This window comes from Larus michahellis, chromosome 3 (assembly GCF_964199755.1).
Source record: "Larus michahellis chromosome 3, bLarMic1.1, whole genome shotgun sequence".
Classification (NCBI taxonomy): Eukaryota; Metazoa; Chordata; class Aves; order Charadriiformes; family Laridae; genus Larus; species Larus michahellis.
In genome coordinates this window covers 43,079,199-43,091,978 of record NC_133898.1, presented here as the reverse complement: position 1 = coordinate 43,091,978, position 12,780 = coordinate 43,079,199, and the positions used below count along the sequence as shown (strand labels likewise).

Here is a 12,780-nt window from a genome sequence, read left to right as displayed (position 1 = left end):
CACCTTGGTCGACAAACAGCCTTTTTTCCATTGCTGTTGATTTTTCATCTGCTTACTGTAGTATTATGCAAAATTCAGTTTGGAGTGAAAAGTAGTAATCTTGGGGATGAGCTGAAATAATGGGTTGAAAGACTGTGAACAGAGAAGAAGGAATAACAAATGGCAATAATAAAAGGAGCTGTGAGAACAAATGTTCCTATGGGGCAGGAGAGGCACTTGAGGGTTAGGCAATGTTGAATCCTTGTTTGCATGTTTTGGTGAAGCACATCTCATCATTCTGGCAACGTAAAAGAAGATTTAACAGCTTTTAAGTTTTGTTTTTTAAGAGATATGTGTCACAAAAGCATGCACTATCAAGGGGTAAGGTGAGACTTGAAGGTTGAGGATTTCAAATGGACGAGTTCCGATCATGGATATACGCAGCTCTGATGCATCAAAAGGATTAATTTCTGTGTTAGTATGCTTTTCATTGAGTTATACGTTTTTTTTTTTGGCATCGTGACCTAGAGATGACAGGATACAGTAAGAATATATTTAATAGCATGTATGTAATACCCAGGAAAAAGAACTGGGTTTCATAGTTGGGGGAAACAAATGAATATCAGAATATTTTTCTGTGACACAACACTGGTTTTTGTATTGAACAATCTTAGTTTGTATTCCACTAGCACAGTGGAATATTGCTACAGTGAAGAAGCAATAGTAATGAGGTACAGGGGGAGAAGATAACTATGGAGAGAGACAACGAGATCAGGAAAAACTTCTCCAAAGTGAGATGAATCAGGGCAAATAATGCAATGTGACAAAGATATGCAGAACTTATTGCACACACAGTTTTCCCTTAAAGTGAAAAGGGGAAAATGAAACAATTAGTAAGTTAGCAAGCTTTGAATCAAGGTTTAACTATATCATACAATATTCTTGTGGAACTTTTTGGACTCAGTAAGGCGACAATGAACGTAAGTCTATGAAGGATTGTACACTAGGTGAATAGTAACACGTCTCTGATACCCAAATGTTTTCTCTGAAGTCTGGAAGCTGTAAGTCTCCATGTTGTTGGGTATAAAATCAAGTCTTGCAATTGAGTGAATTGAGGGGAAAATTACTGTGTCTATGTACTATTGAGTAGCTTCTGATTTTTATTGCTAGCTTCTTGAGACCCCTATTAGATGAATCTCTGATCCCATTTAGTCGTTCTGGCTGTACCTTAGTCTAAAGTTTTGATTCTCTGTGTATGCTTCAAAACAATGTTTGGTGTTAGAACAGCAGAAAGTCTCTAGCTTTTGAAACAGAATTATGTCAGGATGACTAAACTTCTGAGTGCTTTTTGTAGTCTCAGTTTTCTCCAACATTGTAACATCTGATTCCACAGTAACATTTGTGCTCTTCCAAGACTCTTTTCAAGGAACATAACTTGGGCATAGTATCCCGTATTTACATTACTTTTTTTCTTTTTTTTTCTTTTTACTTCTTTTTACTTTTTTTGTAGTTTGACTTTACATTTACCTGAAGAGTGTCTTAAAGCTAACTGCATGGAAAAAAAGACACGTATACAGGAAGAGCTGAATACATGGCAAGTCTTTAACTGGTGGTGTTGTATTACTACTTGATGTAAACTGAAAGCTGTCTTGCCTTCCTACATTATGTAGGTGCAGTCTTCTGGAGAGGACAGAATACTTGTGATGGGAGCAACAAACAGGCCACAGGAGCTTGATGATGCTGTTCTCAGGTATCTAAATGTCTCTTCCTTTATTTGAATACAATCATATGATGTTCATTATGAAGAGCAGGTTTTGCTACTTAGTGTCTTGATTGGTTTAAGTTTTGGAATAAGTAGCAAAAGGTGTTTGGCATGGTTAAATTATTTAACTTCTCAAAGAGTTGCCTGTCTCTTCTCTTTTGGGATACATCTACACAAGCATGGTGGCCTTGGAATTCTCTAAAGCAGCAGTACCGAGACCAAGTCAGCATTTTATAACCCTCTTCCATCTTATGTATTGCTTTTTTGTTATTTGGGTCTTAATGGCAGGATGAAGGAAGAAGTTTGACCAGTGAAATCCAGTATTTCTTCTCTGTGAATATTGGACTTTAGATGTCCCATGCAATTACAGATTTTGCTGTAGATTTGCCTTGGGACTCTTTTGCTGCAAGTTCTCATGCTTGCTTCTCTTTTCATTCTTGATTGAGGAAAATAGGCATGTCAGCACTGTCTGAACAAGTAAAACACATTTTTAATGATTCCAAGGACTTTTTGTGTACAGTGAAGAGATATTTCATGTTGTTTCTGGTAGTCAGTGGTATTTTTACCTTTAGAGTGTTTCCTCTCTGGGAGGAGTCTCATAACTTCAAATAAGAGTAAGGTGACACCAGTGGCTTGTGCATATTGTTTTTTCGGTGTTTGTTTGGGTTTTTTTAAATCTATAGTTCTACTCCCTAGAATTTCATAATATAAGTGAAATTTTGACATTTATCAAACCAAATGTTAGATTTGTATGTGCTCAAAAGTTATAGAAGTGTATGCATGTATATGTATATAAGTTTGGGGTTTTGTTTGTTTGTGTGGTTTTTTTTCCAGACGATTCACCAAACGGGTATATGTGTCGTTACCAAATGAGGAAGTAAGTATTGTTTTCCATGTATTTTCTTAATTTTAAGATCAATTTTATTAAAGAAGAGAACAAAATATATTTCGTAGACTATTCTTAACTTGCCCTAGTGGGTGATTACTGTCCTGTGAATTAACTTCTGGCCCATCTTGGCCATATACATTGTGCTTTAATTCTAGCTAGTATCTTAAGCTTTTGCATCTGGTAGTAGCTACTCAGTATTTCTTTCCTAGTGAGGTGTTGCTTACATACTGTCAGGGATGGACAAGTCTGAAGCAGGGCTTGCAGGAGCATGTTTGGTTGGCTGGAGAAGAGTGTTTATTGCAAAAGATCAAAGTAGCTTTCTTAATGTTTTTCAGCTCAACAGCAGATTAGGGCTTTTGATGAAGGTTCCCATATATTTTCCTTGAAGTGGTCTGACTCTTGATCTCATTATTTCCAAATCCCTGTCTCTTCCCCTGAAGAGATGATAGTGTACAGTCTAATCACAAAAGCACTATAGGCAAGTTTAAACTAGTGAAGCACAAAAGCTAACCTGACAAACACGTAGTTTTGTTGTTGCAACAGAATTTTAAATGTACCGTGAAAAATGAGTTTTACATCTGATAAATGTATCTTATTTTCAGACAAGATTGGTTTTGCTAAAAAATCTTCTAAGCAAGCAAGGAAGTCCATTGACCCAAAAAGAGTTGGCACAACTAGCTAGGTAAGTATTTTATAACTATACTAAATAAATATACTCATCTACTGCATTCATTCAGACTGTTTCAGTCATTCAAAATGTGACTAATGTAAATCATCAGATAGTGACAATACTTGCTGAGAATGAATTGCATGCGTTTTGGGAAGATGGTCTCCTGTCAGGCTGTATGAAAGTGTTTTTATATATGCTGATACGTATGTGCTTGTTTCTTGCCTACCCCACCTGGCTGGGTTTCTGTTGTTGAAACATGCTCATCAGCACTCTTCTTTATGAGGAGGAGGAGGATGCTTCTCTCCACCTGGCCTCCAGGCAGTCCAGATCCTCCTCCCCAATGCAAAAAGGCAGTACCAGTTTTGCACTTGGCATGCATTTAAAGTCAAAAGCAACTTTTCTTTCCTTGTCCATTGCTAGGTTTGTGAAGGTATTACCAATGTAGCAGAGCAAGTACTGGATAATTTTAGATTCTTTTCAGTTTGATATTGGATTGGGGAAGTATGGGTTAAATGCCCTTCCTATTATGAAACTACATTGTTTTATGTTTTTCACAGTATTGCTGTTTGTCACCATCAGAAATTAAATGTAATGTGTGTGAAGGAAGTTAAACTAAAAAGCAGGTCGAGCACCTAGGGCAGGAAAGAATGAAAACAGAAGTGGGAGATACCAAAAACATGCAAGTAGATGTACTTCAGTCTCTGTTTCTGTTTGTGGTAATAACAGGAGATCTGTAGTGTCTTGGATGTAGCAGTTGTCAGCTTCTTAGTAACGTTACAGAAATTTGATATATAATCCAACTGAATAAATTCTCTCTGTACTTGAAGGATGCTAGCTCAGGCCATATTTAGACCTAATAACTAACTAGCCTATAGCTAACTGGAGGAAAAAGACAGTGTCTTGGATTCTAACTGCAAACATATGAACCAAATTACAAATGCAACTTAAGTACATTTTTTTAAAAGAGTTTAGCAAAAATATAAAAGTTGAGAGTCCTACCTGCTTTGCCTGCCATCTTTGTTTTGAAAGAGATAGGTATTTAACATCTTTCATGATTTCTGTTCCTTCGCTCCTCTGCAACTTATTCTATAAACTATAACAGAATTAATGATCTCCAAAAGACTGAGCTATGGAGCTCTTGTTGCAGACAGCCACTGCTCTATGAGCTAGGTGGGGGTTTTTTTGGTTTTAAATTTTTCTTTAGGTAACCCTTACTACTTCTTTTCACTTACGTTGGTAGTATGTGTTGTTGGCTTCCTGGTTCAGTGGAGACCTTTTAATCTGCAAAGTATTTAATTGATTAACTTGGAAATGAAGTTTAATTCTGGAAAAGCTCCCATAGAGATTGGATCCTTGATTTGATTACCCCCCACCACTCCTTGTGGTTCTTAGGTCTTGGATAATCTGTATGTCTGCCAGTCTTGTAATAAAAAACCCCAAACAAACAAACCCCAGTAGATAGCACAATTTATCTTCCTTTCAGTTCGCTTACAGAATACCTACACATTTACACCGTATTAGTTCCAAAATCAGTGGGAAGTGTGTGCAAGGCACACTTATAGAACCTGTTTCTTTATGAATAAGGACCTGTCCACTGTATCTCACTTCCAAGCTGAATTATAGTGCTTACTCGAAGTTAAGTGTTTCGGCTTCTGCAGAAAACTGCTGAGGCTGTGGCTCAGGCTGTAGCAGCCATCTCAAGTCCCACAGTTGGTTCTTGGTCATAAGCATTTCCAGGTTTAGGCTTTAACGTTGGAGTCAGTTGGTGAGTCACTTAGCTGTGCTAGAGATCGTTTTCCATGCGTAAACTGTAGGAGGCTGTTTCAGTACTCTGCTAAAATGCAGACTGTAAGTTCTGAGAGTTGAGAAGCTTGCCGAGTACTTTGAGAGTATCGTCTGTCTCTTACCACACCTTCAACATTGAAAGAAGTCTTCCACCAGAGATAACGCTGTCTGCCCTGTAACATGCTAAGCAAAGTGATGCTGCTTTTCAAATTTGTATTTACTCTTCTGAATTAGTAGACTTTTGTAGTCCCTGGAGTCCACTGGTCAACTGCTACCATGCCTTTCCATTAAGAGGATACTGTAAAAATATCACTTATTTTCAAAACCAAACACTACTGTTAGATTTTCAGTAGTGCCTGCTTTTGCCCTTTGTTGGGCTCTGGTGTCAACTAAAAGTGCACGTAGTTTTATTCAGAAAACTGGTGATGTGATCACATCATCATAAACGTGTGTGGTATTGGGTTCTCATTGTATTGATCGGCTTGAAAGGAGTACAGGACAGTTGGAGTTTTTGGTTTTATGTTCATCTGTGACAAACAATGACAAACTAGTGGTAGGGCGTTTCTGGAAGAGAAATAGTAAATGTGCTTGAGATTATTTTTTACCTACAAATCCTAGTTGGCTGCTATCTTTTTGTTTTTCCTAGCATGTTACTTGGGATTTGAGTATCTGTACTTAAATTTAATCTGGAAAAGACGTAAATATAGATCTCTTATGTTGAATGCGCTTCTGATTCATTAAACTTGCAAAAACAACATCAAAATAGTACTACTTCTGAATGATCTGCAATTAAAATGAGATGGTTTGAAGCAGGCTTTCTTTTTTTTTCTCCTTTACCCCACTTTTTCCTTTGACAAAGAATGACAGATGGATACTCGGGAAGTGATTTAACCGCATTAGCAAAGGATGCAGCGCTGGGCCCTATTCGAGGTAAGCTGCGCATAATAAGGTAACCTTTTATATAGGTTTTGGAAAAACTCGGTGCCCTTGATATTAAAGATAATACATTTTTTTTCTACATCTTTATAATTCTTAAACCTCTGAAATTAAGCTTTTTAGATTGGAGTTTGGTCTGTTCCTCATATTATCATAAGATTTACCTTACAAAAAACCCTTCAGTAGCTCACCATGTGCAACAGACGCTTTTTGTGTGTTAAGAGGAAAGCAGGGTGAAGTGTTTTTCACAGACTTGTGGGGGTTTTAACTAGTGCATCTTTCCTAGGCTCATATCAGTTCTGTTGTATCTAAATTATTACTTGAACAGCAGTCTGACTGCATTATTTGTCTTATAAAGTGGGTGGATCTCTTTAAAGTCTCAAAGAAGGAAACACTGAAACAGAAGCAATTTTGTGTTTTGGAGGTTTTTTTAGATATGCTTTGAATGGCATAGCTCTTCTATTTTTAAATCTTCCTAATGTTGAATTGTGATCCAGATGACAACTGTGACTCAAGTAGAGTTTTACTTTATATTTGTTCTTCCTCTGACGTTTTCAGCTTTGAGAAAATAATGATTTTAATGCAAAGTGAATAGTTTTTTTCCAAAAAAAACCCCCCAAACCCCAACCCTAACAACCCCCAACTTTGTTCTGTTTCACTAGCGAGTTATTATGTGTCCAGTAGCCACATCTGAAGGGGCTGATTTTATTTAGTGGAGACCAGTAGTGGGTTTTGAAGATTTGATGTTAGTTTTGTGTTTGTGGATATATTGTCCTACCTGACAGAAAGGTACTAAAGGCAGCCAGAGCAGAAGTGTTCTGTAATATCAGCCTATTACGTGTAAAATAAAAGTTGTTGCAACTCTCTTAAATGATTTATGGGGAGGAGAGGTCTGTGCACGTCTTGTGGATGTGCTTGTTTTATTATTTTTCAATTGAGTCAAAAATCCTATAACATGCAGTTTTGCCAGTGCGTTATCTCTTTGAAAGCAGCTACTGGAAAGTAACGTTCTTTTCCCCACTTACTTTCAGCGGTTGAGATTGTAAGGCACATCTTCCAAAACCCTGCATAATAACAGGGAAACAGAATTGCATTAAATAGCTCTCACAAGAGACATCATATCTTCAAAGACTTTGAATATATGTATTTAGAGTGGTTGAATTAATAGTGTATGCATTTAGGTATGCAGGCTTTACTTTGCTACAAATGCTACACTTCACATGCAAGTCCATTTTGGGGAGAGACCATGAAATGTTGTGCAACCTATTTGTTCTGCTCATGGCGTCCATATAAAACAATTTATTTTTTAAAATGTTTCTTAAGGTCAGCCTTACCAATCCTTCCTAGATTCTTTTTCTTGCACCCTCAGAGCAAAACGTTTGCTGTAAGACGTTGATACCATAACAGTATTGCGAGTTTAAAAAAAAAAAAAAAGTAAAATGATGAAGGATACAGGAGTGGTTAGATCCCACCAGTGCAAGAAGCACTATTATGTGCCCAGCCTGATTTTATTTCTGTATTCTTGGCTGACGGTACCTTTCTGTTTCCTGAAAACTGTGTGTGTTTGAGGGGTAGGGGGTTGTAGGTACCAGGAATAGTGTGGGGGAAGGCAGCTCTGTTATGTTCGTGTGCTGCTCCCCATATTTTAGGAAGAAGGAAGTAGTTCTGCTGCCACTTCATACTCTATCTGCAGTGACTGAGTGTGGGAGCAGCCTGGTTGAGGAGCTGATAAATGGGGAAAGAGGAGGTAAAAACACCGGATTATGTTGAGAGAGGGGTATAATTTTTAGCTGTGGCTTTTTTTCCCCAAATAAAAGTGCTTTTAACATGCTTTACTTGTCAGAATCGATGAAAGTTGTTTTTTATGAAACTCACTGATCTTCCTTTACTTTTACAGAATTAAAACCAGAACAGGTGAAGAACATGTCTGCCAGTGAGGTATGCTGTCCTAGCAGTTGTATTTTCCCCTTTGAATAGAATGCATGCTCACCACAAACATTTAAGCTCCCTTTATTTACACATAGTATCATACAAAATACCTAGCGTAATTTTTTTGGGGGAGTCTTACCCTTTTTTTGATTACTTCTTCATTGAAGAAAACTCTTTACAAGTAGTGAGCAAGAAGAAAATCTGTCCTCAGATGTGTGAGGTTCTTTGTGTAGTTTGTTGGTTATCAGGCTTAAGAGCACCGCTTTTTCTGATCGTAAGTCTCTGCTGCTCTTAGTTTCAGCTGACTGTCCCCTCTTTTCCTTTGCTCTGATGTGCAGCTTGGTCTGTTACCCATCAAATGATGTCAGAGGCCTGGCTTTTATTTTCTCACAGTGTTACTCCCCCAGAACGTTCCCCAGATGTATTATGTCAAATGACTTATTTCCGCCCCCATCTTTACATAAACCAAGTCATCTTAGGGAGAATCTCTGAGGAATTTTAAACCAGATTTGTTTGTGTATATGTATGATACTTACATTCATTCACATGGACCATCATAAAGGAAAAAACAAATTCAAAAACAGATTTAGTAAGTTTCTCACCACAAATTGTATCTGTAAACATCAATAGAAAAGGAAGGGGTTGGTCTTGTGTATAAAAGTTTCTGTTCAAATGTGTATGCAAACCACAGTTATGTGGGGGAAATGAAGCAAAACTTAATTCCCCTGTTGCTTTCTGGGTTTAGCCTTAGATCATGGCTAAGGCTACGATAAGCTGAAAGGATTTGTTGCAGGAAGATGAGAACATCTGTGATAATTAGTTGTGAATGCAAGTTTACCTCCAATAGCCTATAACACTAGTCCCAAAGAAACATGGGGAATCTTCTTCAATTGTAATATTAATACTGCTTGAACGGCGAGGTTGCTTGTTCCACACGCTTTGGTTACCTCCCATCAGGTCTGGTTATTTCTCTATACGGGAAGTATCTGCTTATAGTGGTGTCCTGAGCAAACAACTGAAAGTGTGCGTTGGATCAGAGCGGTTAGATTATTGGGATTACTTGGCTGACAGCGTACTATGGTGTGAATACAGTCGTGGTAAGGGTGGGAACTTTCAGGGCCGTACCCTCCTGGTATGCAGTGATATGCCATAAACGTGTTAAAAAATCCAGTCTTACTCTTTACTCAGTTCTGTGCCCTCACATGCACCAGCTTGCACCACCTAGTGAAACAGGAAGTAATAACACGGTCTCATGGGCTATTAAATAACAAGGCAGACATTACAATTACCAAATGTTAGTTTATTAAAAACAGTAAATACTGATAGTCTTAAATTACAAGACTCTTGCATCAGGTCATAGAATCATCGAACAGCCCAGGTTGGAAGGGACCTTAAAAGATCACCTGGTCCTAGATGAGATTATCTAGCGCCCTGTCCTATTGCATCTTGAAAACTTCCAGCGATGGGGACTCTACCACGTCCCTGGGGAGGTTGTTCCAATGATTGACTGTTCTCACTGTAAAAAATTTCTTCCTTAAATCAAGATGAAGCACCCATAGAACATGCTTTGTTAAAAGTGAATATTGAACTATTTCTTGAATGAACTGAAATACATAAACCACTTGTGATCCTGATGTCTTTCACTTTTTGTTTAGATGAGAAATATCAAACTGTCAGATTTCACTGAGTCTTTGAAGAAGATAAAGCGCAGTTTGAGCCCTCAGACCCTGGAAGCATATATTCGCTGGAACAAGGACTTCGGAGATACCACGGTGTGAAGCACTACTTGAAGTGAAAGAAAGTGCTGCCTAAGGAGCAATTGGTACAGACTACTGGAAAGCAGCCAGAGTTTACAGGACTTTACAGATCTCTAAGTATCTGCATTAAAACTTGAGATTAAGAAAAAAAATATACAATGTGAAATATGTTCATCAAAGCCTCCTTGCCGTTTAGTGAGGATTTACACACTGTAAGCAAGAGCACAATAGGACTTGAGACAAGATTCCTAGCAATCCAGTTATGGTTTGAACAGTAATATATGTGTTTTGTTTCAGCTAGAAGGCTCTGATGATATTGATCATTGGAAAACCTTTTCCCTATGTTGTGTGTGTGGTTTTTTGTTTTTAGTTTTGCCATGACATTGATGTCTGGCTTTCTTCCTGATAACTACTAACTTAAAATTGGAGGTTTGTAACTTTGGCTCCGTTTTTGACTTTTTTATCCTTAATGTGCCAAATAAAACAATTTCCCTATGCAGAGAGGAAGAACAGCAATGGGGAATTAAATTATGATTATTGAAATGTAAAAAGCAGCTGGTCTGTTATTATTTGTCTTTTTGTTTAGTTGTAATGTGACTGTATCGTTCACACAACAGTTTTAAAGAAGACCTTTGATAGCAGAACAGCAAAAAAACCCAACCCTATAAAACCAATTCAAACTGTCTTTTAAAAAAAAAGTAATACTAAATAAAAAAAATAGACTAAGACATTCATTTACTGGCAGTATTTTCTCTTAATGCATTTTGTAACGCTTTCATTGGTAGAATGTTAGCTTACGCTTATGGTGTACAACTTGAAGCCCAGCTGATGTTTGGAGAGTAAGTGATGCTAATTGTCAAGTTTCACAAATGATGTGTTTCTACTCTGTATTTTGGTCTGTTTATGATAATTGAAAGTAAAATTTCCATTGTGATAATTTTTTTAATCTATACATGTAAGCATTAAAATACCAGGCTACATGTTTAATACATGGCACACATTAATGTTTTTATAGCTTTCATATGTTTTGGTTTATATATTAAAGTATGAAACACTCAACTGATCTGCTTTTTTAAAAAGAAACCGCATCTTTGTACAAATACTTGTTTTTATTATATAAATGACAAGCTATTAAAAAAACCCCGCTTAAGTGATAGCCTTTAAATATTGTAATAAAGGAAAACATCTTTGCCTTTACTTCTAAAGGCCTGACATCTTGCTTACAAATTCTACATAGAATAAATGCAGATGTTTGCTAGGTAGAACACTAGTTCCTTGTTAGAGCAGGTTTGTGGGATTTGTTTTCTTGTTTTGTTTTAAAAAAAGACAACTCTCCCAATTTGGTGATAATACAAAAACGCATATTGTTTACAGTTTAAACTAAATTGAGTTATAAGCGTCGTTTGCTTTTGGTCTTAACAGAAAATTTTGTTCTTAATTTTCCATTTAACTTATTTTTTATTGGTAGGAGTAAGTCATATTTCTGGAACTACTCACCTGAAAGTTGGCTATAAATAATATATATGTGTATGTACATATGGAAAAAACCCTAGCTGATAGATGCGGTGTAAGGTATAGTAATACCCAGAGAGGACTCTGTGCTCACGGCATAGTATCGGGTACTAAATAGCAGAGACTGTATCAACCTTTTGAGACGCACAGATGCAATATGTTTGGGTTTCTTGGTTTTTTTTAACCAGAGGTGCTTTTAACTGATTTTAAGATTAAAAGCAATTAAATAGGAGAAGATTGTGTTACACTAGTATGCCTTTTGAAATAGTCTAACCAAACCACTTGTAGCCTTCCAAGGCTATGACTCTCTCAAATGTATGTCTGATGTAAATAAAACATGTGACTTCTGTTCCTCTGATTCACTTTCCTGGAGAAGAGAGAAATGCTAAAAGACTTCAGTTTCTTAAATCTCATTCATTGCGTGCTTTGCCTTAGTTCTGCCTTCAGTAGACCATCTCTGTTGTTGGAGATTCCTGGCTGACTTGATCCATATTTGCCATGTACTTCAGTGCTACGCATGATATTACTGTTTTATTAGCATCTGCTAGAGAGCTGAACAGCTAAGAAAGGCCCTTCGTCTTCCTTTTCATAAAGCTTGTAAACTTTCTTTGCAATCCTTTGCAAATGAAAACTTTGAGGGTAACACTTCTGGCTTTGAGTATTCCTAAATATTTGTTCTCAAACTCTGTTCTCCTCCACTTAATTTTGAGGAATATACTGGTATTTATTTCAAATACATATCTATTGGTATGTTATAGGTACCTGAAACGTAGAGGTAGAAGTTCCCATCTTCTAAAACACAACTAGTATGCGGCATAAAGTGTCAGAAGTCTGAGCTGCCACTTCAGAAAGAAAAGGGACTAGCCCTTTCACTTGTTTGTGCAACCGGTTCAGGTCGACAGAGTCTGTGTCTGGTACCACCGCTTTTTGGTTATCTATTCTGCCCTGATTGTTTTCTGCATAATGGATGAACTACAGCTCTATAAATTAGTACTGGAACGCAGTAATAACTTAATTTTGTTCTGCAACATCAGTTTTCCCCACAGCTGCTGGATTTTTAGCCCGTGACCAAGTGCTGTTTAATTTATAAATCTGCTTCAAATGTCTGTCTTATGCTATTTTCTGAATAGTGTCTTTTAAGAATAATTCTGTTCCCTTTAAGGCATTATCTGGCATCTTCTGGTCTCATGTTTTACATGTACTGGGTCCCAGCTCAGTGATTTTTCATCTATGGGTTGGAGTAACTGTTTACAAGAGCAGATTGGGGGGGGGGACGGACATGAACAAAAAACCAACACCTCACCCCCCCCAAAAAACCCAAATACCTGTATTTCCCAAATCTATGCTATTTTATATAGAACTTTGCAACTGTATTTACCACAAAATCAGATTATGTTCTAATACAGTATTTTGAATTAGGATAGGATAAGCAGGACAGCAGCTTGGATGCTTTTAACCTTTGCAAAGACTGGCATTACATTAGCTCTCTAAACTGCCTTTTTTCCTTTTTTTTTCTTTTTTTTTTCCTCCTTTCCTGAATCTCCCCACTACTGATGAGTGA

General features: G+C 37.2%; 1 protein-coding gene across 6 annotated transcripts in view; it reads left to right on the top strand.

Moving 5' to 3' along the window:
• The window catches only part of SPAST (spastin), a 36,702-nt gene extending 25,134 nt beyond the window's left edge, over positions 1-11,568 (top strand). For all 6 annotated transcript variants that reach the window (XM_074579935.1, XM_074579933.1, XM_074579934.1 and 3 more), the window contains 6 exons: positions 1,650-1,729; positions 2,576-2,618; positions 3,233-3,312; positions 5,945-6,015; positions 7,919-7,959; positions 9,606-11,568. In XM_074579935.1, coding sequence (XP_074436036.1) covers positions 1,650-1,729; positions 2,576-2,618; positions 3,233-3,312; positions 5,945-6,015; positions 7,919-7,959; positions 9,606-9,728 — 438 coding nt within the window. In that variant the 3' untranslated portion in view covers positions 9,729-11,568. The remainder of the gene's footprint in view (positions 1-1,649; positions 1,730-2,575; positions 2,619-3,232; positions 3,313-5,944; positions 6,016-7,918; positions 7,960-9,605) is intronic.
• Positions 11,569-12,780: the final 1,212 nt, after the last annotated feature.